The 26,954-nt window shown below is 39.2% G+C and overlaps 1 protein-coding gene across 1 annotated transcript; it reads left to right on the forward strand.

The window, feature by feature from the left end:
* Positions 1 to 2,955: 2,955 nt before the first annotated feature.
* On the forward strand, positions 2,956 to 26,954 carry MSMO1 (methylsterol monooxygenase 1). The gene is made up of 6 exons (XM_022561656.3): positions 2,956 to 3,060; positions 8,544 to 8,829; positions 14,343 to 14,491; positions 15,433 to 15,559; positions 17,200 to 17,354; positions 26,003 to 26,954. Exons 2-6 carry the CDS (start codon positions 8,575 to 8,577, stop codon positions 26,196 to 26,198), a joined length of 882 nt encoding a protein of 293 aa, XP_022417364.1. The 5' UTR covers positions 2,956 to 3,060; positions 8,544 to 8,574; the 3' UTR covers positions 26,199 to 26,954.

Here is a 26,954-nt window from a genome sequence, read left to right on the forward strand (position 1 = left end):
TTGGCTCTACACCTTGTTGACTGAAAGCAGTGATGACTGGGGTTGAGGTGAATGGTGTGTATACTTTCAGTTCCCCTCCCATCCCTTATGGACTCTGGCATATGATTCCTGGTTTTTATTATCATCCCTTATAGACAGCATGAGGACCCATGTATTTATAATGTCAGCTGTTGATGAGTTATGAGACAGGGTAGCATAATATTACATAGTGATGTAATGGGTTAGCCCAGCGGTCCCCAACCTTTTTGGCACCAGGGACCGGTTTCGTGGAAGAAAATTTTTCCACAGAATGGTGGTGGGGGTAGGGGGATGGTTTCAGGATGATTGAAGCTCATTACATTTATTGTGCACTTTATTTCTATTATTATTACATTGTAAATATATAATGAAATAATTATACAACTTAAAATAATTCAGAATCAGTGGGAGCCCTGAGCTTGTTTTCACTTGCCACTCACTGATAAGATTTTGATATGAGTCTGCAAGCAATTGATTTATTATGGTCTCTGTGCAGTCAAACCTCTCTGCTAATGATAATCTGTATTTGCAGCTGCTCCCCAGTGCTGGCATCACTGCCTCAGCTCCACCTCAGATCATCAGGCATTGGATTCTCGTAGGGAGCACACAACCTAGATCCCTTGCATGCACAGTTCACAGTAGGGTTCGCGCTTCTATGACAATCTGATGCCGATGCTGATCTGACAGGAGGAGGAGCTCAGGAGGTAATGTGAGCGATGGGGAGTGGCTGTAAATACAGATGAAGATTTGTACGCTGGCTGCTGGCGGGCTGCTCACCTCCTGCTGTGCAGCCCGGTTCCTAACAGGCCACGGACCAGTACTGGCCCGGGGGTTGGGGACCCCTGGATTAGCCTGCCTCTTGTTTCAGTTTGGTCTTGAGCAAATTGTGTCCTACTGGCTTTTACGGCCGCCGTGTCTCATTTTGGAGAGGAGGCTACATGGGAAAGTTGAATCACACTTTGAATTAAGTTTCTGGCATTTTAACCCTGGCTTCACGACTCTAAGGAAAAAAGCAGTGTGTGATGTATTGCAGAGCCCATGGGCATAGGAATCAGACGGCTCTCAGTTTGCATCCCCCTCTGTCAGTTGCTAGCTGTCACCACTTTAAACACATTTCTTAACCTCTGACATTTTGTCTTCTCTAAAATGGCAACAGCAGTGTCTATGTCACTTACAAGGTTATTGCGGAGTTTGAAAGAAATGGTGTATATTAGTGGGTTTGACATACAGAAGACCCTCAATAAATTATCACTACTGTTGCAGTTCTCTGAACCTCCCATTTCTTCATTGTAAGGAAATAAGTGAGTTGAGCTTATTTCTGTAATTTGGAGCCATCTCTGTATTTCCTTTCAGCTCTGAATCTCCAAGATTTAAAATAATAATTTGACCCCTTCACATACCTACATCTGCTCCAATATAAAAGATATATATCGCTACTGTGGTAGGATTTTAAGTCAGATAATAACCAACATAGTATTACTGAGCATTTCCTGTATTTCAGATACTGTGCAAAGGGCTTTGCATACATAATCACATTTATTGTCATAACAAACATTATTATAATACCCATTTTACAGAAGTACTAGATAAAATTTTGAGAAATAAGTTATCTAAGAGCACACTGCTAATGAGTGACAACCTGGTAGGTCTGACCCCATAGCGCATGCTCTTAACACTCCTTGACAGAAGGCGGCACGTTTGGGCAAAGGGAAACTTGGGCTGCGGTGCAGTCACACCCACAACCTCTAGGGGGGCGCCTAGAGCTAGGCCGGCCAATCAAAGGAATCCTAAATTGGGGTGAGGGGCTGGGATGCATCAACCAGTCACTGGACTCAGGCTGCCCCCTGGAAAGGGACTTGTGCCATGGGAAAGTGGCTCTTTTTGCCAACATTCAGTAGCTGAAGACCTGCTTTAGTCCTGAAGGGGGCACCTAGATGGTGCAGCACAGCATCCACCCCAGGACACCATAGACCTCCTAAAGACAGGGCTCTGAACACTCAAGGGACAGATCCCGTTTCTTTTCATTTGATGTGATTTTTATGTCATGATACTTTACAAAGAACGTGGGTGTCAAACACATGGGACAGTTAGATGAATGGGTAGAGGTCACTGGACCTAACAAGAGACACATCCCTCAAGAAGGGGCTTCCTAAAGCAGATGGTACCTGACCCCTTATTTCAGGCAGGAGAGCCAGTCCGATCACAGCCATGAGAAGCGACATTATCCCGTTTGTACAAAGTCCTGCATAGAAAGTGCCTTCAACTAGACCGCGTGTTGCCCTTGTGCAAGTTTTAAAAGGCTCTCTTAAGCGAAAGCTTAAATTCGTGGATGACCCCCATCCGTGCACACTCCTGCACCCCTGCAGGGGCGGAAGGCGGTCAAGCCTGGCTGCAAGTGTGAGCCCCGTGCGGGTCCGCGGCGGCGGTCTCCCCGCGGGCAGGGCCAGCTGCCGCGTCCAGTCTCTCCTAAACCTCCCGGACCCTCGGCTTCCCGTCCGCAAACAGGAATGGCGCTGCATTTGAAGTTCCCCATCTCCCACGTAAACGTAAACGTAAACGTAAACGTGGGAGTTATCAAGGGGCGCTGGGGAAGAGAAAGAGATGGTCTAAACTCGGGGTGCACCAGCGAAAGCTGCGACCTGTGAACCCAGCGCGGCGAAAACACTTCACAGCCCGCAGAATCGCTGTACCCCCCGACCGCTCAGGCGCCTGGGAGCGGGTCCGAGGTTGATACGCGACCCCTCACTGTCTCACCTCCGCCCCACCTACCTGGCTGTGCGCTCCCGCCCCCAGGCTCCGCGGCGCCGCTACTGGTCTGACGCCCAGCTCTCACGATCCTCACTCCATCCGCTCAGCCAATGGCCGCGGCACCAGTGCTCCATTCGCACGAGTCACACGATGCCGGCAGCTGCGCAGACCAATCACAGCGCCTGGAAGGCGGGGCGGGGGCCCTCGCAAGCCAATAACGGCGGGAGGAACCGCCCGAGCGGCTGAGCCTAGCGAAGCTCGGGAGGAGACGGCAGCAGGTACAGCGGTGCGCAGGTGAGGGGCTGGGGTGGAAGAGGATACGGCCGCTGGCCGCGGATGGAGGCCGGGATGGAGGGCGAGGCGGCGGGTACGGGTGGAAAAGGGTGAAATCCCTCAGTCAGTGTCGGAACGGAACGGGGCACGGCCCTCAGCCGTCCGGGACAGTGGTCACAGCCCAGTGTGCCAGTGTGACCAGAGTTGTGCAAAAGGAAGGGGGCAAGATCAGTTTGTGTGTGCAGCGGGCCGTGCGGTTGGGAAGAGCGTCCGAGGAGGGTACTGAAGGATGAATGGGAGTTGGGCAGAGGACGTACCGGCAAGGGACGCTGTTTCGTGGGCAGAGAGGCCCAAGCGGAAGACGGTCAGAGGCCTTCTTGTAGGAATACCGAGGGTGGGGGCGAGAAGGTGAGAGAGGAGGAGAGCAGAGGCCTATGTCTTTATCAGTGGGGAGGCGCTCGGTGGAACTCTAAGGGTCTGGAGAAGGGGTGGTGAAGCCTGTCTGCTGTTTAGATGGATGCTGGCATCGTGTTCTGGAGGGAGGGTTTTAGAAAGGCACGCTTGGAGGCGCGATCCGGGCACGGCGAAGGGCAGGCACTGCTGACAGCACCCCGACAGCTATACTTGAAGGTTACTAAGGGAATCCACAAACGACTACATTTCTTTTGTCTGAGCCTGTAGTAGGCCTCCGGTCAATCCAGTTGTGCAAGGGTGAAAAAAGGAAAAGAAAATCCACTCTTTATTTCCCTTCCCCTTTCCTCTTTAATTCCTATTTTTTGCTTCAGTTGTCAACAGTGTGTCCATTTCCCTCCCTTGAGCCTGGAGAGTAAACTCCTGAATGTTAATTAAAGCAGTTATCTCTAAATAGGGTAAGTGTGTGAAGACTTAGCCCGGGCAGCAGAGATAGAGGTCTGGAACATTCTGTCCCAGATGGCTAAGTAGGTGGTGGCACCAGTTCACTGCGTGGTACAGGAGGTAGGGAGTGTGTGGGTAGGGTTGCAAGAGGCAGTGGCGGAACACGTTGGACATGTTGACTGTGACATACCTCTGAACTGTCTGAATTGGAGATGACCAGTAGATTTTTGGATAATCAGAACCTGGGGTTTAGGAGAGAGGCCTAGAGAGAGAGAGAGAGATTGTGGATATCAGCATATTCTCGCAACAGGAGCAGATTAGCTCACTCCAGGTAATCTAGAATAGTTGGAAGGAGTAAAGAAAGCATCTCTGGGAAACTCTTCAGCCTCAATTCTTGAGCCTTCCTTTCTCAAAAGCTGTACCACAGACTTAACTAAATCAGAAAGTGCTGTATCCTTTCTCATCTCCTGGTTGAGTCTTTGGAACTGATGTTTCCTCTCTTCAAAACTATCCCCCCCCAACCCCATCGCACCCGACTTTACTCTCTTTTAATCTAGTCACCTCCCCTCCATGCTCCAGGCTTGAGTTTAGATGCCTCTTTCTCTAGGATGCCTCTTTCCCTGGGCCTCTCTGTTCTATATTTCCAACCCTTTATTGTTCTTGTCTCAGATTTTGTGACAATTTGGTTACTTCTTTGTATTCCTCACTAGGTTTTATGTTTTGAAGTCAGGGGTGAGGGCAGCAGGGAGCACAGTGGCTGCACATAGTACCACACATTAAATCAGAGTGAATACATATGAATCCCAAGAACCAAGAAAGGCGGGCATTTCAAAGTGAGAAGATCTAATCTTCCAGACTGGCCAGATAAAATAAACTTAAAAAAATGTTTGTTGGATCTGGAAGCTAGGAGACTTAGTGATTTTACTTAGTAAGAGTAAATTCAGTGCATTGATTAGAATAGGAAACAGATTGTAATTGCTGGAGAATGGATGGGAAATGTGAAAATGAAGGCAGCCTATATGGAATACTCTTTCAAGGGGCTTGGGTAAACTGTGGGAATTATTCCTCTCTTACTATAATATTTATGTGCTTTATTATTTCGGATCACAGTATAGCATAATGAATGTGAGCACAGGCTCCCCCACGTAGCTTTCTTGTAATTTGGGAAAGTTACTTAATCTTTCTAAACCTCAGTTTTTCATTTGTAAAATGGAGATAATAAAAGTGCCTACCTTGAAGGTGTGGTAAGGATTAAAGTCTTTAATATAGAGAAAGCATGTAACACTCTTAGAAGTTAGTGGCCTATAGAAAGTCCTTAATAATTGTTAGCTTCTTGTAGCTACCATGTGTCAGGTCCTATGTTAAGTACTTCACGTGCATTATTTCTTGGACTCATGAGAAGAACTATATCGTTATTCCCTATTTTTTCAGCTTTTTTGAGGTACAGTTGACAAAACTGTAAAATATTTCAAGTGTATGTTGTGGTGATTTGATATACATGTGTATCATGAAAAGATTTCCATCATCTAGTTACTATTGTTATTCTTTACATTCTGCAGATAATAAAACTGAGGCTTAGAGAAATGACTTAACTTGCTCAAGGTCACACAGCTAGTAACTGGTGTTGGTTTAGCATCATTGGATTTGGTAACGACCTCATGAAAAATGAGGATTGGAACAACTTTTATTTTGTAATTTAGAATATTGAAGACATTTTGGTGTGGATGGGGACCTAGACTGCAAGCACAGTGGGCCCTTGAACAACTCGGGGATTGGGATGCCAAACCCCTGGGCTGTTAAAAATCCACACATAACTTTTGGCTCCTCCAGAACTGAACTACTGATAGCCTACTGTTGACCGAAGCCTTACCAATAACATAAACAGCTGAGAAAAGAAAACGTTAAAAAATTAGGAAGAGAAAATACATTTACAGTACTGTGCTGTATTTATTGATACCGTAAGTTTATGTCTTTTTACAAGATGAATGGTCTGTCAGTACCTACATCAACATTGTCTTATATGATACAAAACACTGTGGATGTTATGAATATTACTAACACCAGACATCAAAAATGAAAAGATAATGTGAAAAAGAAATTCATATTTATTTACATGTATAAGGATTCATGCATTGATAATGAAGAAGCAGCAATATGATTGCTTTGTGGTCACCTCGTGTAGTCGATACTATTGCTTTACAGTAGCTCAGCCTATACACTAATAAATGAATCATTATAAAGTTTTATAGCATAGTATTAGTCATATCCATAATACAGTATTGGAAACATTGTTACTTTTTTAAAAAAACACTTCACTGATAATAGGCTGGTTTGCAGTAACACATTAATTTTATATTAAATATCACTCACTTTATGCCTGCGTAAGAATAGTATTTACATATATTTTATGCATTCATGACATACCTAACTTTTTCTTAATTTTTTTTGATATTTCTAGGCTATGTGGTTTATCTGTGAATTTTTTCAAATTGGTGCAAATCTCCCCAAATTTTTCCAATATATTTATTTTAAAAAATCTGAGTCTAAGGGGACCTGCACAGTTCAAACCTGTGTTATTGAAGGGTCAGCTGTAGTTGAGTGAGTTCTGTGTGTGAGAATTAACCAGTCAGAGGCTGTATGTTGATCTCTCCCTTGAGACAGAAGTTGGTTGGTCCAAAGAAAAAGAGAAAGGGAACAGTGGCTTGGGGGAGAGGTGATGGAGGTTAGGAAAACTTTTCCCGAGAAGGGAGGACTTGAGTATGTTGGGTATTTTGGGGTTTTTTTTGTGGTACGCGGGCCTCTCACTGTTGTGGCCTCTCCCGTTGCGGAGCACAGGCTCCGGACGCGCAGGCTCAGCGGCCGTGGCTCATGGGCCCAGCCGCTCTGCAGCATGTGGGATCCTCCCGGACCAGGGCGCGAACCCGTGTCCCCTGCATCGGCAGGCGGACTCTCAACCACTGCGCCACCAGGGAAGCCCTTGAGTATGTTTTTAAACTTGATGGGATGAACTCAGTGAAGAGGGAAAGATGAGAAAGAGTAAGTGATGGACAAGTTCTTGATGAGGTAGGATAAGAACACAAGACCAGACAGTCTTAGAGGAGAGGGTGAGTGAGCAGAGGCTGTGGCACAATAGTCCCCATGCTGTAAGTCACTTGAGAATGAGTAGGACAGAGGAATAGGGATGCAAAGTGAATTCAGAGTCCTGAGGAAGCTGGCTAAGCTTCCCGGGATCCTCTATGATAAGAGGTCTATGGGGGAAGGGGGCATTAAATACTATTAAGAGTTTCCGAGGCTTAATATATTTGTTTTTAGAGTGGCCCATCATAATTCATAAATTAGGGACATCAGTAAACATTTTTAGGAAAGTGACATTCTTTATAAGTTTTTCTGTTTTTGATTTGGTGACCTATTAAGCTTATTTATTAAATAAGTAAAACATGCTCATGAAAAAAATTAAAATTGTAAGAAGGTATAAAATGGAAAGTAAAATCTTTCTCCTCTTCATAATCCCCCCAACCGTGTATACATATGCATTTTCGGTATATTTTCTATGTTTGTGTGTGTGTCTGTCATATGTACATATGCACAAAACTGCATAAAGTATATAACCTTTTCACAAAAATATAAGTGGGGTTCTTGCTATACATTCTGCAACTTGCTGTTTCACAACACTGTATCTTAGACATCTTTCTATGTAGAACATGTAGATCTTCCTCCTTTTATGTGGCTGTGTGTCTTTGGAAGGACCTGATAGAATTTATTTAATTCATTTCTTGTTGATGGACTTAACATTTTGTTTTACTTTTTTCTCTTTCTTTTTGCTATTATGAGCAATGCTTCTTTCAGTCTTAGTGTGCTCATCTTGGTACACTTGAGTGAGAAAATTGCTGGGTCAAAAGGTGTATTCATTTTGAGCTGTAATAAATACTGTGAATTTTATAGACTAATCCTCCCATTAACAATGTACAATGGTGCCTGTTTCCCCAAATTGTTACTGGGTACTGGGCATTATGAAACTTAAAGATTTTGTTTTAGGATGCATTTCCTATTTGAGTCAAATTGAACTGCTTATTTGCTTAGTAAGCATTTGTATTTAGTTTTCTGTGAACCTTCCGTGAATGGTCTTTGTCATTTTTCTGTTGGGTTTTTAGGCTTTTTCTAAAGCACTCATTGTAGCCCTTTGTCATAATTTTTGGAAATATTTTTCCCAGTTTGTCATTTGATCTTTGACTTTATTTATGATTGTCTTTTTATTCACCATTATAAGTATTTAATTTTTATGAAGTCATGTTTGGCAGACTTTTTCTTTATAGATTCTTTTAGTTTTAAGTGACCCAACTATTGCTCATTGAAATTACAAGTTTTTCCTGGAGACCACACTGAAAAGTCTCTAAAGATGGCTTGAAATTTCTTATCCACTATTGTTCTTTAGATCCTGCTCTTGAAAGTTAACAGGTGACTTTTAAATCATACACCATAAATGGAGGTGATGATGACATCCTGTAGACTGGGGTTTTTAATCATGTTTAGGACCTGAGCGATTGGCACTCCTATAGTAATTTTAAAATTAATCAGAAGCATTTTAAAAACTGTTTTCTTAGAATTTCATTGTTTAGCTTGCTTATTTATATATTTACTTATTTTTGCAGAATTATAAGGCCGTCTGCAGAGATTTGAAAAATGGCAACAAATGAAAGTATCAGCATCTTTAGTTCACCATCCTTGGCTGTGGAATATGTAGATTCACTTTTACCTGAGAATCCTCTGCAGGAACCATTTAAAAATGCTTGGAACTATATGTTGAATAATTATACAAAGTTCCAGATTGCAACATGGGGATCACTCATAGTTCATGAGGTCCTTTATTTCTTGTTCTGTTTACCTGGATTCTTGTTTCAATTTATACCTTACATGAAAAAGTACAAAATTCAAAAGGTGAGTATGATGGACTTGCAATGGAGTATTGTCATTAGTCTTGTTGAATATTTTTAAGGTAAATATAACTTTATAACTCAAAATAGACTAGATCAGTGCTGTCCAATAGACATACAGTGAAGCCACGTGTATAATTTTCTAGTAGAATACATTAAAAAGTAAAAAGAAATAGGGAAAATAATGTTAGCAATATATTTTATTTAATCCAATAAATCTCAACTGTTGCATTTCAGTAAGTAATCAAAATTTAAAAGTTTTAATGGGATATGTTATGTTCTTATTCTTATAATAAGTCTTTGAAATCCAGTGTATATTTTACACTAATTTCAGCCCATTTCAGTAAAGACTAGCTGTATTTCAAATGTTCAATAGCCACATTTCTAGTTGCTACCATATTGGACACCACAACCCTAGAGCATTTATTGTTAAGGTTTCAAGAATAATTTGTTAAATTGTGCCTTAAGTAGATGTGATGTTTATCTAATTTGGGTTTATAAGTTTTAATTTAAAAAAATTTTTTTACTGAGATATAGTTGATATACAGTACATTAGTTTCAGATGTACAACATTGTGATTCAAAATTTTTATACATTATGCTCCATTTAAAGTTATTATAAAATATTGACTATATTCCCTATGCTATACAATATATCCTTGTTACTTATCTATTGTATACATAGTAGCTTGTACTTCTTAATCCCCTACCTCTCACTCCTTCCCCCTTTCCTCTCCCTGCTGGTAACCACTAATTTGTTCTCTATATCTGTGAGTCTGTTTTGTTATATTTGTTCATTTATTTTGGGGGTTTTTTCCCACATGTAAGTGATAACATACATATTTGTCTTCCTCTGACTTATTTCACTTTGCATAATACCTTCCAGGTCCATCCATGTTGTTGCATATGGCAAAATTTCATTCTTTTTTATGGCCGAGTAGTATTCCATTGTGTATATATGCCACATCTTCTTCATCCATTCATCTGTTAATGGACACTTAGGTTGCTTCCATATCTTGGCCATTGTAAAGAATGGTGCTATGAACGTTGTGGGTGTTTTCAGATTAGTGTTTTTATTTTTTTCAGATATATACCCAGGAGTGGAATTGCTGGATCATATGGTAGTTCTATTTTTAGTTTTTTGAGGAACCTCCATACTGTTTTCCACAGTGGCTGTACCAATTTAGATTTCACCAACTGTGTACTAAGGTTCCCTTTTCTTCACAACCTCGCCAACATTTGTTATTTGTAGTCTTTTTGATTATAGCCATTCTGACAGGTGTGAAGTGAAATCTCATTGTGGTTTTTTTTGTTTGTTTGTTTTGTTTTCTTGCGGTACGCAGACCTCTCACTGTTGTGGCCTCTCCCGTTGTGGAGCACAGGCTCCGGACACGCAGGCTCAGCGGCCATGGCTCACGGGCCCAGCCGCTTCGCGGCATGTGGGATCTTCCCGGACTGGGGCACGAACCCGTGTCCCCTGCATCAGCAGGCGGACTCTCAACCACTGCGCTACCAGGGAAGCCCTCATTGTGGTTTTGATTTACATTTCCTTGATGATTAGTGGTGTTGAGCATCTTTTCATGTGCCTTTTGGCCATCTGTATGTCTTCTTTGGAAAAATGTCTGTTCAGGTCTTATGCCCATTTTTTAATCAGTTTTTTTTTTTGATGTTGAATTGTATGAGCTGTTTGTATATTTCGGATATTAACCCCTAATCAGTTATATCATGTGCAAATATTTTCTCCCATTCAGCAGATTGTCTGTTTTGTCAAAGGTTTCCTTTGCTGTCTAGAAAAGCTTTTAAGTTTAATGAGGTCCCATTTGTTTATTTTTGCTTTTGTTTCCTTTGCTTTAGGAGGCAGATCCAACAAAATATTGTTACGATTTATGTCAGAGTATTCTGCCTATGTTTTCTTCTAGGAGGTTTATGGTGGTTACATACAAATTTTAAAATTATTTGTCCTAGTTCTGTGAAAAATGCCACTGGTGTTTTGATAGGGATTGCATTGAATCTGTAGATTGCCTTGGGTAGTGTGGTCATTTTAACAATATTGATTCTTCCAGTCTGTGAACACAGTATATCTTTACATCTATTTGTGTCGTTTTCAGTGTCTTTGATCCGTGTCTCACAGTTTTCTGTTCTGTGTGTTAATTTTGTATCCAGCAACTTTACCAAATTCATTGATGAGCTCCAGTAGTTTTCTGGTGGCATCTTTAGGATTTTCTATGTATAGTGTAGTATCATGTCATCTGCAAACAGTAGCAGTTTTACTTCTTCCTTTCCAATTTGGATTCCTTTTATTTCTTTTTCTTGTCTGATTGCTGTGGCTAGGACTTCCAATACTATGTTGAATAAAGTGGCAAAAGTGGTCATCCTTGTCTTGTTCCTATCTTAGAGGAAATGTTTTCAGCTTTTCACCATTGAGTATGTTGTTAGCTGTGGGCTTATCATCTGTGGCCTGTATTATGTTGAGATATGTTCCTTCTGTACCCACTTTATGGAGAGGTTTTATCATACATAAATTTTAATTTTAAAATTAGCTGGAAGGGAAGGTTATGGGGATTCATGAGTATTATTTTGCAGTTCACTCCAGCCCTTGATGTCTCAACTCTTAAATGTATGTTAATATGCTGAGACTTTGATCAAGACTGTTAAGGTTTTGTTTTTACCCTAAATATATCATGGTAATTCTGCAGCATTCATGTCATCCCCCCCAAAATGATGATGTTCCTAGCTTCTAGGTATTCACTTCAGTGTACTAAATGTTTCTTGAGAGCTTGCTATGCATGGCAAAGTGTTGAGATATACGCAGTGCCTCTTCTCAGTTTTAAACATAGGGAAAATAGTGAACTCTAGTAATGTGTAGACTAATGAGTTTGACACAGTTCCCAGGAAGGAATCTGCACCAGCTTGTTAGAAAAAGAAATGATTTGTTGACACTTGGTAAACCCACGATAGTTTCTAATGCTTACTGTTAACTTTTTTCAACAAGTCATGCCAAACTCAAACTCAAGGGCACACAGTCTTGGTGGAAAGCAGGCATCTTGGGAGTGTTCACCTAAGGAGACTGGTTTGTACTCATTGAGTCCATGGCGGGTGGCAGTCAGTGCACACATCCTCTCCGACCAGTCTCTTCTCTTTGTAGCCTCTCCCAGTGAGTCTCACTTTAAGCAAGTACTAACATTGATTCTCTCTGGGGATAGTGCAGAGGGTCAGCTGCCTGTGGACTCCAAGCCAAAGGAGGGAAGAACAAAGGGTAAAGGGAGAAGGAATTAAAAGGGCTGTGGCCTAAAGGAGAGTATCCTGTTACCGTAAATAAAGGGCACAACATTTCCGGAATACTTCTTATAAAAAGGCCTACTTTGAAAGGCAGAATTGAGTTTGGATGTCTAAGTTCTTGTGCATGTTTGGAATTCTGGCTGCCACGGGTCACCCATTGGTTTATTTATGGGGCTGATTTGTTGTATGGCTGTCCAGGCCAAAGTATCCCTGTCTGTCTTCTGCCCTCTACAGTTGACTCACTGGTCAGAGGTGGTAACTTTTTCAGAGAGAGAAAGGCCTGTTTCATTCAAGGTTTTATGAAGACTTTAGAATAAAATGTGGCAAAAGAAAGGACAAGAAGTAATCTAGTTTACAACTAGTTACTGATAAACAGAGATCGAAAGCCTTCAAGTCTGTACTTAGCATGTCTTTCCTTGACTTTCACAACCATTAAGGTCCCTGCTTTGAGATTTTTTGATACTAAAATTAGTTGTGAAGATAATCAGTACAAGTTTTCACAATATAAGGGGGTTTAAAAACAAGCCAAAAAATCAGTGTACACAGGTTTACACATTTTAAAGGCAGATACCCTGAAACAGTGAGGGTACAGGAAAAAGTTGCTGGTGGAGCTAACACTGAAAACTCTGCTTTGAAACAGAATAGACAGCTAATGCACATGCTTGCTACTGGGGAGAATATTCACAGGAATGAGAGAGTAATGAAGTAGACCTTGCAGGATTTTTTAAAGTCTTACGTCTTGATAATTCTCTAGGGATTTTCCTCAAGGATTTATACACTAAAAACATTCTGTCTGAAGTCTGTGGGCCTGGTAAACAGTAAAACATGTGATTTTTTAGTTACAGTTGATTCATTTTTGTGTTAATTTCTGCAGCTACATCAGTATTAGAGTCTAGCCAGGATATCACAAGTCATTTAAACATAGTTCTATGGGAAAAAGAGTGCCTTTGCTGGCCCAAGCCAGAATCTTCCATTTATTTTGTCCCCAGTCACAGACTGGAAGTTTGGAGGAGCAGGGTCAGATCATGCTCAGAGTAGAAATAGACAATTATAAATTATCTCGCCTAATTTCCTCATTTTATTGTTGAGCAGACTGAGATGTGAGCTTCACAGAGCCCCAGAGGTTAGAGCCAGCTCTCCAGACTGATTACCAGTTGAATGCTGTTTCTTTTTTGTCAGGGAAGGTAACTCTCCCAAAGAATTTCAAGAACAACACTGGAACCCTAGACTTTAGTTAGTCCAAGTTCCGCTAATAACTGCCTGTGTGATCCTGGGCAGGGAGCTTGACCTCTGGGCCTCTGCTGAGGTCAGTGGTTTCATCCTTGGGATATTATGGTTCAGTTAAAACACTTGCATTGGTAAGTTTCTGAATTTTTAGGTAAGGACATTTAAAACAAAGCAATAACTATTATCACCATCTTTTTGTAAAACCAAAAGCACTTTTTAACTAATTGCACCCCTTTAAATTGAATAAATTTTAGACTTTTATATATGGCTTGTTAAGCAAGTCGATAATCCTGATGAGGTTTTGTGAACGTTTCACTACAGTAATCTCACTTCCTCATTTTGACTTTAATCTGTGAACTTCATCTGTGGGCAGTAGCTCTCCGTTCTTTGGGAACCACTGGACACATTTGTTTTCTAAGTTCTTCCAGCTCAGAGAGTTTCTAATTCTGTCAATGTATAAGAACAAAAATGCACTTATTTCTGGGAATGAAAACCGCTGAATGGCTGGCAGTGTTGATTTACCTGTGTAATAAGGCTTCCAATGCTATGTGTGCAGCTGCCTCAGCAATTGGGAGAACCCAACCGTGGTCTTAGCGTAACACATTTCTTCCTCTCTGGCATTCCTGATAAAAGAAGTAAATGATCTGTGGGCAGCAAACACAAGAGTTATTCGTTCTGTAGTGCTCCTTTGGTTTGTAGAGATCATCGGGACCATTATGCCTGGGTTTGTCTATTGACAATTTCTTCACCTATTTAAAGTAGTGATAATATCGATAGTTGTCAAGGTTTTAGAAGTGTGTGTGTGTGTGTGTGTGTTGTGGTTCCTGGACCTTAGTTACTGTAACACAGCAATTATAATATAGAATTCACATAACATGGATTAATTAAATAATATAAACTTAAGTCCCCATATAAACGTTAGAGAAAAAGCTAGGAATTTACTTCTAGTTTTCAGGTGAAACTCCTGATAGCAGAGGCTAATACTAAATATTTTGATTTTTTTTCTCCATAGGATAAACCAGAAACGTGGGAAAATCAATGGAAATGTTTTAAAGTACTTCTCTTTAATCACTTTTGTATCCAGCTTCCTTTGATTTGTGGAACCTATTATTTTACAGAGTATTTTAATATTCCTTATGATTGGGAAACAATGCCAAGATGGTATGTAGATGAAGATTTGCTTTTTATACTCAGTCATGGTTTATCATTCAATTAAAATATCCTTAATGTTATTTTCTTTCTTCATTTGGTCATTGTTTGTTTCTTCTAAACTTTGGAAATAAATAAAACGTAGAAAAGTAAACCGTAACAGAAACTTAAAATGTCCCCATTTTTATATGTTTCTATATTTTAGTGTAATATTTTTATTGGAAGGTGAGTTTCTTGCATCAGAAGTTTCCATAGCATCCATTATATGATTGTATACAGATACACATGCTTATGCCAAGAAAAAATATATTGCATTTTAAGTCTAAAATGAAAGAAAAAATGAGAGAATAGTTTGTGAAGTTTATAAAAATTATGTCCATACAGACAGAAATATATATTATCTGAGCATAAATATTTGTGTTCAAATACTATTTGTATTCAACTCTCTGTTCTGACTTAACCTGAATACAGATGTACAGTATATAGATATGTGCTTTTCCTATTACTATATATTCAACATATAAAAGAATTTCTGTGTATGTGTTCATATGTATATAAAATATATTTTGCCCATTGCACTTATATGCTTCTCTTTGTCAGGAAAAAAACGATGATTTTACTCTTATTAATCTTAATTCAAGTCCTTTATCAATGTTACTCTTTTCCTAGAAGTTTTGAGTTTTGTTTCTTAACTCTGACTTTATACCTGTGACTTTTTTTTAAGCGAATTAGAATTGGTATGGTGGTCAGCTTCTTTAACCCTTCTTCAGGTGGTATCATATAGCTAGCTTGCATCTATATGTATTGTTTTGAGAATTTGTTGATCAATAAAACCAGTTAGGTTAAGCTGGTATTTGCTTTTATGCAGTGTCTCCAGCAGTGATCCCAGGTAAAAGTCTAGATTGTTTAAGTAAAAGTTATTTAATCCTCATTACAGTATTTTCATCTTAAAGGTACATGCTTTTGGCAAGATGCTTTGGCTGTGCAGTGATTGAGGATACCTGGCACTATTTCCTGCATAGGCTCTTACACCACAAAAGAATATATAAGCATATTCATAAAATTCATCATGAGTTTCAGGTATGTTAGAACGACATTTAATCCATTTTTTTATATTAGAGGCAAAAATGTCATTTAAAAAAAAAATCTCCTGGACTTTAAAAAAAACTGTCAGTGATGTTTTTATTTCTTTTTCCTTTGGCATGATTGTTAAGAATATAATACACACACACCTAAACACAAAGGGAGTTCTACAGATTTACTTTAATATCTTAATTTCATGGTAAATTGAGACCTGAAAGAAAAATGTTACGTGAAATCGTTCATTTTTGTCTTTGGGTCCAGAGCACTATCCTCACACAGTTGGGTCCCTGGCAGTTTGATAGAGGCCTCTAGTGCTGTTAAGGTCATTTAAGTGGGAACCCAAAACAACAAACCTTGAATCGTTAAATTCCTAAAACAATTTCCAAGTTAATTTTAACACATTTCCACATCATTGCTAACTGCTTCCCACAAAACAGTGATTTTTATCAGAACTGCTTTGATGTTAGCTTTGTCAAATTTGTTATTTTGGTATGTTCTGCATTGATCCTAATTACATGATATGATAAACCAAACATCCCTTTCTTGGCAGAACAAATTCAGGTGCATAAACCAAAATTAGAATTCAAGTCAACTGTTTAATGCCTTTATCTCAAACCATCAAAGACAGCTATTAAAATAGATTGTTTTAAGGACATCCCTAGACCTTTTAATGTTTGGTAAGAACAAAAAAACATTTTTATTGAGAATTACTGTTAATGTTTATATATGTATGGCTAGATATATAGTTGATCCTCAGTATCCATGGGTTCTGAATTCATGAATTCAACCAACTGAGGATTGAAAATATTTGGGAAAAAAATTCCAGAAAGTTCCGAAAGGCAAAACTTGAATTTGCCTCGAGTGGACAACTATTTACATAACGTTTAAATTGTATTTACAACAATTACACAGCATTTACATTGTATTAGATATTATAAATAATCTATAGATGATTTAAAGTATATCGGAGGATGTGCATAGGTTATATGCAAATACTGCTCCATTTTATATAAGGGACTTGAGCATCCTTGGAGTTTGGTATCCATGGGGGTCCTGGAACCAATCCCCCTGGGATACCTAGGGATGACTGTACTATCATAACATATAGAAGAGATATAATTTTATAAAACGATATACATAAATAAATTAGAATATATATATTAGGGTTCTCCAAAGAAACAAAATCAATAGGAGACACACACACACACACACAGATTTATTTTAAGGAACTGGTTCATGCACTTGTGGGGGCTGGTGAATCAAATCTGTAGGGCAGCTCACAGGTTGGAAACGCAGGTGAGAGTTGATGTTGCAGGCCTGGATCTCAATTCCTTAGGGCAGCAGGCTGGAAACCAGGCAGGGTTTCTGTATTGTAGTCTTGAGAATTCCATCTTTCTTGGGAAGCGTCAGTCTTTGCTTTTAAGGCCTTCATCTGATTGGATGAAGCTCACCTGGGTTATGGAGGGTCCTCTTCTTTACTCATGGTCTACTGACTTAACTGTTAATCACATCTAAAAAAGACCTTCACACCAGCCTCTAGACTGGTGTTTGACCAAGCAGCTGGGCACCATGGCCTAGATAAGTTGACACATAAAATTAACCATCACAATATATTAAGCAATTCTTACTTATTTTAGGCTCCATTTGGAATGGAAGCTGAATATGCACATCCTCTGGAAACCTTAATTCTTGGAACTGGATTTTTCATTGGAATCATGCTTTTATGTGATCATGTTATTCTTCTTTGGGCCTGGGTAACCATTCGTTTGATAGAAACTATTGATGTCCATAGGTAAGCTATGGTTTCTATTCAGGTAAAAGTATCATAAAATATCCTTTTTTCATGGTCATAGATTATCTTTATTTCTGTTTTTTTTTTTTAATTGAAATGTAACTGACATGTAACATTGTGTTTTAGGTGTGCAACATAATGGTTTGATATATGTATATATTGCAAGATGCTCACCACACTGTTCATCTCTACACAGAGTTACAAATTCGAGAACTCTTAAGATCTACTCTCTTAGCAACTTTCAGATTCACAGGATTGTTGATTTCAGCCTCCATGCTGTACATTACATGTCCAAGACTTATTCATCTTACAACTGGAAGTTCATACCTTTTGACCACCTTCACCCATTTCATGCACCGTAATCATTGTCATAGGTTATCTTTTTTCCTAAGTAGAGTAATAGGAGAAGTTAACCTTGTTAATGTTACCATTTTTAATAAACAGGAGAACATAATCATTGGATAAAAGTTCAAATAATAATTTTTGGGTTTTTTTACATTCCTATCTATGGCTGTCATTTTTATGGTGAGAGTATATTCATGTATCATTTGAGAAAACGAAATAAAATTCTGATAAGTGCTGCAGAACTGCCCTCCAAAAGGGCCCCTCTCTACACGCCCAGCAGGAACCTGTAAGAATGCTTTCCCTGCACCCAACACCCTTTGCAAACTGAACATTACAGTCTTGTTAATCTTGGTCATTAGGAGGGCAGAGAGCCTTCAGGGTTATGCACTGCATTCCCCAGGGGATGGTGAGGCTGCATGGCTGTCTTTGTGCTGGGTTTTTTCTTTTTTTTTCGCAGTCTCCCGATTCATCCCACCACCACCACCCCACCCCGCCCGCTTGGTGTCTACGTTTGTTCTCTACAACTGTGTCTCTATTTCTGCCTTGCAAACCTGGTTCATCTGTACCATTTTTCTAGATTCCACATACATGCGTTAATATACGATGTTTGTTTTTCTCTTTCTGACTTACTTCACTCTGTATGACAGTCTTTAAGTCCATCCACGTATCTGCAAAGGACCCAATTTCATTCCTTCTTATGGCTGAGTAATATTTCATTGTATATATGTACCACATCTTCTTTATCCATTCCTCTGTCGATGGACATTTAGGTTGTTTCCATGACCTGGCTATTGTAAATAGTGCCTGCACTGAACATTGGGGTGTATGGCTCTTTATGGATTATGGTTTTCTCTGGGTATATGCCCAGTAGTGGGATTGCTGGGTCATATGGTAATTCTATTTTTAGTTTCTTAAGGAACCTCCATACTGTTCTCCTTAGTGGCTATATCAGTTTACATTCACACCAACAGTACAAGAGGGTTCCCTTTTTTCCACACCCTCTCCAGCATTTGTTGTTTGTAGATTTTCCGATGATGCCCATTCTAACTGGTGTGAGGTGATACCTCATTGTAGTTTTGATTTGCATTTCTCTAATAATTAATGATGTTGAGCAGCTTTTCATGTGCTTCTTGGCCATCTGTATGTCTTCTTTGGAGAAATGTCTATTTAGGTCTTCTGCCCATTTTTGGATTGGGTTGTTTGTTTTTTTTAATATTGAGTTGCATGAGCTGTTTATATATTTTGGAGATTAATCCTTTGTCTGTTGATTTGTTTGCAAATATTTTCTCCCATTCTGAGGGTTGTCTTTTCGTCTTGTTTATAGTTTCCTTTGCTGTGCAAAAGCTTTTAAGTTTCATTAGGCCCCATTTGTTTATTTTTTTAAAATTTCCATTACTCTAGGAGGTGGATCAAAGAAGATCGTGCTGTGATTTATGTCAAAGAGTGTTCTTCCTATGTTTTCCTCTAAGTTTTATAGTGTCCTGTCTTAACATTAGGTCTTTAATCCATATTGAGTTTATTTTTGTGTATTGTTGTTGGGGAGTGTTCTAATTTCATTCTTTTACATGTAGCTGTCCAGTTTTCCCAGCACCACTTATTGAAGAGACTGTCTTTTCTCCATTGTATATCCTTGCCTCCTTTGTCATAGATTAGTTGACCATAGGTGCGTGGGTTTATCTCTGGGCTTTCTATCCTGTTCCATTGATCTATATCTCTGTTTTTGTGCCAGTACCATATTTTCTTGACTACTGTAGCTTTGTAGTATGGACTGAAGTCAGGGAGTCTGATTCCCCCAGCTCTGTTCTCTCCCTTCAGGATGCTTTGGCAATTCGGGGTCTTTTGTGTCTCCATACAAATTGTAAGATTTTTTTTTCTGGTTCTATAAAAAATGCCATTGGTAATTTGATAAGGATTTCATTGAATCTGTAGATTGCTTTGGGTAGTATAGTCATTTTCTCAATATTGATTCTTCCCATCCAAGAACATGGTATATCTCTCCATCTGTTTGTGTCATCATTGATTTCTTTCATCAGTGTCTTATAGTTGTCTGAGTACAGGTCTTTTACCTCCTTAGGTAGGTTTATTCCTAGGTATTTTATTCTTTTTGGTGCAATGGTGAATGGGAGATTGTTTCCTTAATTTCTCTTTCTGATCTTTCATTGTTAGTGTATAGGAATGTAAGAGATTTCTGTGCATTAATTTTGTATCCTGGGACTTTGCCAAATTCATTGGTTAGCTCTAGTAGTTTTCTGGTAGCATCTTTAGGATTATCTGTGTATAGTATCATGTCATCTGCAAACAGTGACAGTTTTACTTCTGTTTTGCAATTTGTATTCCTTTTATTTCTTTTTCTTCTCGGATTGCCATAGCTAGGACTTCCAAAGCTATGTTGAATAATAGTGGTGAGAGTGGACATCCTTGTATTGTTCCTGATCTTAGAGGAAATGCTTTCAGTTTTTCACCATTGAGAATGGTGTTTGCTGTGGGTTTGTCATATATGGCCTTTATTATGTTGAGGTAGGTTCCCTCTGTGCCCACTTTCTTGAGAGTTTTTATCATAAATGGGTGTTGAATTTTGTCAAAAGCTTTTTCTGCATCTCTTGAGCTGATCATATGGTATTCTTCAATTTGTTAATATGGTGTATCACATTGATTGATTTGTGTATATTGAAGAATCCTTGCATCCCTGGGCTAAATCCTTTTAGCCCAGGATAAAAGGATTTTATCCTTTGATCTGTCCATTGGTGTAAATGAGGTGTTAAAGTCCCCCACTATTATTGCGTTACTGTCAATTTCCTCTTTTATAGCTGTTAACATTTGGCTTATGTATGATCCTTTTACTGTGTTGTTGGATTCTGTTTGCTAGTAATTTGTTGAGGATTTTTGCATCTATATTACAATCAGTGATATTGCTCTGTAATTTTCTTTTTTTGTAGCATCTTTGTCTGGTGTTGGTATCACAGTGATGGTGGCCTTATAGCATGAGTTTGGGAGTGTTCCTTCCTCTGCAGTGTTTTGGAAGAGTTTGAGAAGGATGGGTGTTAGCTCTTCTCTAAATGTTTGATAGAATTTACCTGTGAAGCCGTCTGGTCCTGGACTTTAGTTTGTTGGAAAGTTTTTAATCACAGTTTCAATTTCATTACTTGTGACTGGCTTGTTCATATTTTCTATTTCTTCCTGGTTCATTCTTGGAAGGTTTTACCTTTCTAAGAATTTGTCCATTTCTGGCAGGTTGTCCATTTTATTGGCAGAGATTTGCTTGTAGTAGTCTCATATGATGCTTTGTACTTCTGCAGTGTCTGTTGTAACTTCTCCTTTTTCATTTGTAATTTTGATTTGAGTCCTCTCCCTCTTTTTCTTGATGAGTCTGGCTAAAGGTTTATCAATTTTGTTTATGTTCTCAAAGGACCAGCTTTTAGTTTTATTGATCTTTGCTATTGTTTTCTTTGTTTCTATTACATTTATTTCTGCTCTGATCTTTATGATTTCTTTCCGTCTACTAACTTTGGGTTTTGTTGGTTCTTCTTTCTCTAGTTCCTTTAGGTGTAAGGTTAGATTGTTTATTTGGGATTTTTCTTGTTTCTTGAGGTAGGATTGTATAGCTATAAACTTCCCTCTTAGAACAGCTTTTGCTGCATCCCATAGGTTTTGGGCCGTCGTGTTTTTATTGTCATTTGTTTCTAGGTATTTTTGATTTTCTCTTTGATTTCCTCAGTGATCTCTTGGTTATTTAGTAACGTATTGTTTAGCCTCCATGTGTTTGTGTTTTTTACATTTTTTTTCCCTTTTAATTGATATCTAATCTCATAGCGTTGTTGTCAGAAAACATGCTTGATATGATTTTGGTTTTCTTAAATTTACTGAGGCTTGATTTGTGATCCAAGATGTGATCTATCCTGGAGAATGTTCCATGTGCCCTTGAAGAAAGTATAATCTGCTCTTTTCAGGTGGAGTGTCCTATAAATATCAATTAAATCTATCTGGTCTATTGTGTCATTTAAAGCTTCTGTTTCCTTATTAATTTTCTGTCTGAATGATCTGTCCATTGGTGTAAGTGAGGTGTTAAAGTCCCCCATCATTATTGCGTTACTGTCAATTTCCTCTTTTATAGCTGTTAGTATTTGCCTTATGTATTGAGGTGCTCCTATGTGGGATGCTTATATATTTATAATTGTTATATCTTCTTCTTGGATTGATCCCTTGATATTGTGTAGTGTCCTTCCTTGTCTCTCATAACATTCTTTATTTTAAAGTCTACTTTATCTGATGAGTATTGCTACTCCAGCTTTCTTATGATTTCCATTTGCATGGAATATCTTTTTCCATCCCCTCACTTTCAGTCTGTATGTGTCCCTAGGTCTGAAGTGGATGTCTTGTAGACAGCATATATACGGGTTTTGTTTTTGTATCCATTCAGGGAGCCTGTGTCTTTTGGTTGGATCATTTAATCCATTCACATTTAAGGTAATTCTAGATATTTATGTTCCTATTACCATTTTCTTAATTGTTTGGGCATTGTTTTTGTAGGTCCTTTTCTTCTCTTGTGTTTCCCACTTAGAGAAGTTCCTTTAGCGTTTGCTGTAGAGCTGGTTTGGTGGTGCTGAATTCTCTTAGCTTTTGCTTATCTGTAAAGCTTTTGATTTCTCTGTTGAATCTGAACGAGATCCTTGCCAGGTAGAGTAACCTTGGATGTAGGTTCTTCCCCTTCATCATTTTAACTATATCATGCCACTCCCTTCTGGCTTGTAGAATTTCTGCAGAAAGATCAGCTGTTAACCTTATGGGGTGACCTTGTATGTTATTTGTCGTTTTTCCCTTGTTGTTTTTTTTTTTTTTTTTTTTTTAATGTTGAGTCTTCTTTTAATTTATTTATTTTTATTTTTGGCTGTGTTGGGTCTACGTTTCGGTACGAGGGCTTTCTCTAGTTATGGCAAGCGGGGGCCACTCTTCATCGCGGTGCACGGGCCTCTCACTGTCGTGGCCTCTCTTGTTGTGGAGCACAGGCTCCAGACGCGCAGGCTCAGTAATTGTGGCTCATGGGCCTAGTTGCTCCGCGGCATGTGGGATCTTCCCAGACCAGGGCTCGAACCCGTGTCCCCTGCATTATCAGGCAGATTCTCAACCACTGCGCCACCAGGGAAGCCCTTCCTTGTTGCTTTTTTTTTTTTTTTTTTCCGGTACACGGGCCTCTCACTGCTGTGGCCTCTCCTGTTGTGGAGCACAGGCTCCGGACGCGCAGGCTCAGCGGCCATGGCTTACGGGCCCAGCCGCTCCGCGGCATGTGGGATCTTCCCGGACCGGGTCACGAACCATGTCCCCTGCATCGGCAGGCGGACTCTCAACCACTGTGCCACCAGGGAAGCCCCCTTGTTGCTTTTAATAATTTTTCTTTGTCTTTAATTTTTGTCAATTTGATTACTATGTGTCTTGGCATGTTTGTCCCTGGGTTTATCCTGCCTGTGGCTCTCTGCACTTCCTGGACTTGGGTGGCTCTTTCCTTTCCCATGTTAGGGAAGTTTTCGACTGTAATCTCTTCAGATATCTTCTTGGGTCCTTTCTCTCTTCTCCTTCTGGGACCTCTATAATTCAAATGTTGGTGCATTTAAGGTTGTCCCAGAGGTCTCTTAGGCGATCTTCATTTCTTTTTGTCTTTATTCTGTTTCGTGGCAGTGAATTCCACCATTCTACCTTCCAGATCACTTATCCATTCTTCTGCCTCAGTTATTCTGCTGTTTATTCCTTCTAGTGTATTTTTCATTTCAGTTATTGTATTATTCATCTCTGTTTGTTTGTTCTTTTATTCTTCTAGGTCTTTGTTAAACATTTCTTGTCTCTTCTTGATCTTTGCCTCCATTCTTTTTCCGAGGTCCTGGATCATCTTCACTATCATTATTCTTAATTCTTTTTCTGGAAGGTTGCCTATCTCCACTTCATTTAGTTGTTTTTCTGGGGTTTTATCTTGTTCCCTTCATCTGGTACATAGTCCTCTGCCTTTTCATTTTGTCCGTCTTTCTGTGAATGTGGTTTTCATCCCACAGGCTGCAGGATTATAGTTCTTCTTGCTTCTGCTGTCTGCCCTCTGGTGGATGAGGCTTTCTAAGAGGCTTGTGCAAGCTCCCTGATGGGAGGGACTGGTGGTGGGTAGAGGTGGGTGTTGCTCTGTGGGCAGAGCTCACTAAAACTTTAATCCATTTGTCTGTTGAAGGGTGGGGCCGAGTTCCCTGCCTGTTGGTTGTTTGGCCTGAGGCAGCACTGGAGCCTAGAGGCTCTTTGGTGGGGCTAATGGCAGACTCTGGGAGGGCTCACACCAAGGAGTGCTTCCCAGAACTTCTGCTGCCAATGTCCTTGTCCCCACAGTGAGCCACAGCCACCCTCCGCCTCTGCAGGAGACCCTCTAACACTAGCAGGTACATCTAGTTCAGTCTCCTATGGGGTCAGTGCTCCTTCCCCTGGGTCTGATGCACACACTACTTTGTGTGTGTCTTCCACAAGTCGAGTCTCTGTTTCCCACAGTCCAGTCAGAGTCCCACAGTCAAATCTTGCTAGCCTTCAAAGTCTGAATCTGGGACTTCCTCCTCCCATTGCTGGACCCCCAGGTTGGGAAGCCTGATGTGGGGCTCAGAACCTTCACTCCAGTGGGTGTACTTCTATGGTATAAGTGTTCTCTGGTTTGTGAGTCACCCACCCAGCGGTTATGGGTTTTGATTTTATTGTGATTGTGCCCCTCCTACCGTCTCATTACGGCTTCTTTGTCTTTGGATGTGGGGTATCTTGTTTGGTGAGTTCCAGTGTCTTCCTGTCGATGATTGTTCAGCAGTTAGTTGTGATTCCAGTGCTCTCACAAGAGGGAGTGAGAGCACGTCCTTCTGCTCAACCTGTCTTTGTGCTTGTTGACCAACAGTAATTTTTTCTTTGAATTACCATTTTATATCATTTGCCAGTTTTTCTGTTAAGGCTATACGTTTTATAACCTATTGGTTCATGTGTAAGCTTTGTTTGTTACCTATGTTGTAAATATTTTCTCTCCATCTGTCATTTGAATTTTAACTCTTGATGGTTCTTTTGCAGTTGTGAAGTTTTAAATTTTTATGTAGTAAAATCTGTCAGTTTTTTTTTTTAACATCTTTATTGGGGTATAATTGCTTTACAATGGTGTGTTAGTTTCTGCTTTATAACAAAGTGAATCAGTTATACATATACGTATGTTCCCATATCTCTTCCCTCTTGCGTTTTGGATTTCATGCCTTGCAGAGTCTTCCTGAAACATTGTTCAAATGAAAATATTCTTGTTGTTTTCTTAAAAATTTGGTTAAATACTGTAATTCAGGAGCAGCAATTACTTTATCCTTCTGTAATGAACCTAAACCTAACTCTTACTTGAAAAAAATATTGAAACATCCACCGAATGGATTCACTGAATAAAACATTTGTGTACTCCACTGCCCAGCACTGATGAAAACTGCTTGTGATGTGTTCATATTTCACATGCTTCCTTTCTGTTGATTGGAAGGCATGTTTTGGTAAATTATTTCTATTAAATGCCTTTTCAAATTCCTAATATCCTAATTTTTCATCATTTAAAAATGATTATATATTTATTGCATTTTTATTTGGGAATTTTCATCTGTGAAAGCAGAATATGAAATTCTAGGAATTGTTTCTGAGTCACTAAATTAGCAAAATTAATTCTTCTAGTCTTAGGCAGAAAAGTGGTAGATGGTGTTTCCTTCAATCTTTCCTTCCATTGCTCTTTTCTCCTTCCTTCCCCCTTCATACTCCTTAAGGGCAGGAAGGATTGGGGTGATTCAGACTGGTATAATTGTAGATATCAGATTTTAGACTTGTAGTTAGAAATAAAGGCGGGTACTCTAAAAGAAGTTGCAAAACAGTAATCCTCAGGTTTAACCTTTGTAATGCTTGGTACTAATTTCATATAACCTTAACTAAAAAATATGTAGTAGTATGGGTGTTACAAACTATGGAGAGAAAGTCTTCTAAAACAGAAAAAAAAAAAAAGTCATGAAAATCTGTGTCTAAAGATTCATTACTATAACCCCTCTTTCATCCCCTGATGTGTATTATTAATGTCTATTAATTGTTGAAGTTTTTTTTTTATTTCTTAAAGTGGTTTCTAGAATATGCACCATTTGCTGTGAGTTTTTGTCTTTTGTAAACATGTCAGAAATAAGTGACTTAGGTAAAGTGGAATGTTATTTGAATGGTTAACAAGCATATTACTATCAATGAAAATGTCGATTAAGGTGTATTTACTTTCTTAATACTCTTTATCATTTTTATTTCAGTGGTTATGACATTCCTCTCAACCCTTTAAATCTCATTCCTTTCTATGCTGGTTCTCGGCATCACGATTTCCACCACATGAACTTCATTGGAAACTATGCTTCGACATTTACATGGTGGGATAGACTTTTTGGAACAGACTCTCAATTTACTGCCTACATTGAGAAAATGAAGAAGGTTGAGAAAAAGACTGAATAAGCATCTCACATAAACCTTCCTGCAGATACACATTTCCTGAATTGAAGCTAGTAGCTAACATTGCTTCTGGGGAGTGGAAATAAACATGTGTCTTGGTTGCTAAGTGATAAAAAGAACATTAACAACTTCTAATTATCTTCCTAGTGGGAACTTTTATATGTTTAAGTACAGTTTCCCTGAGGAAGCTTTAAAGGCCATGTTGCTAACTTTACAAAAAGGATTTAAGTAATGGAAGGAATATTAATGTATGTCTTTTTCCCAAGTTGTACCATAGGCCTGAAGCTGAAATTGGTCTTCAAACCTTTTAAATATGTAGTGGCCATTTCAAGAACTCTTAGTAGTACTGAACTTTAAACACTATTTTGGAATTTGCTTAAAGATCAGATGCCATGGGTTGAACCACACCAATCTGTATAGTGTGAGTGCTAACTCTGAAATAGCCAGCACCAGGAATTTCTGCTCTTATCTGGAGCTGACCAGTTTGGGGTGATTCTCTTTCTGAGAAGTCCTTTTTGACTGTAATGTACTACTTATCTATAAATTAAGGCATTTCTGAATTGATGAAAGACTATTTTAGTCGAAAGGTTTTCAGGTTACTTGAATTTTTTAAACATTGAGCTTTATTTCTGCTATTTACCCTTTCTTTTTTGTATATCAAGTTTTCATTATACTTAAAGCTGTATCTTGAAACTTTGTGTACTGATTTGCTGTATTTGCACTTGGAGCTATTGAAATAAATGTGATTTTGTTTCATTA

The sequence above is a fragment of the Delphinapterus leucas genome, chromosome 5 (assembly GCF_059928025.1).
Source record: "Delphinapterus leucas isolate spDelLeu-1000000601 "Yukka" chromosome 5, BTC_Dleu_Yukka2, whole genome shotgun sequence".
Lineage (NCBI taxonomy): Eukaryota > Metazoa > Chordata > Mammalia > Artiodactyla > Monodontidae > Delphinapterus > Delphinapterus leucas.

What these genes read in the sequence shown, in the direction of transcription:
- MSMO1 (XM_022561656.3), top strand. Translation starts at nt 8,575, where the DNA reads ATGGCAACAAATGAAAGTATCAGCATCTTTAGTTCACCATCCTTGGCT. An exon ending in AAAAGTACAAAATTCAAAAG is followed by an intron (nt 8,830 to 14,342) that starts GTGAGTATGATG and finishes TTTTCTCCATAG; the next exon opens with GATAAACCAGAAACGTGGGA. An exon ending in AAATTCATCATGAGTTTCAG is followed by an intron (nt 15,560 to 17,199) that starts GTATGTTAGAAC and finishes TACTTATTTTAG; the next exon opens with GCTCCATTTGGAATGGAAGC.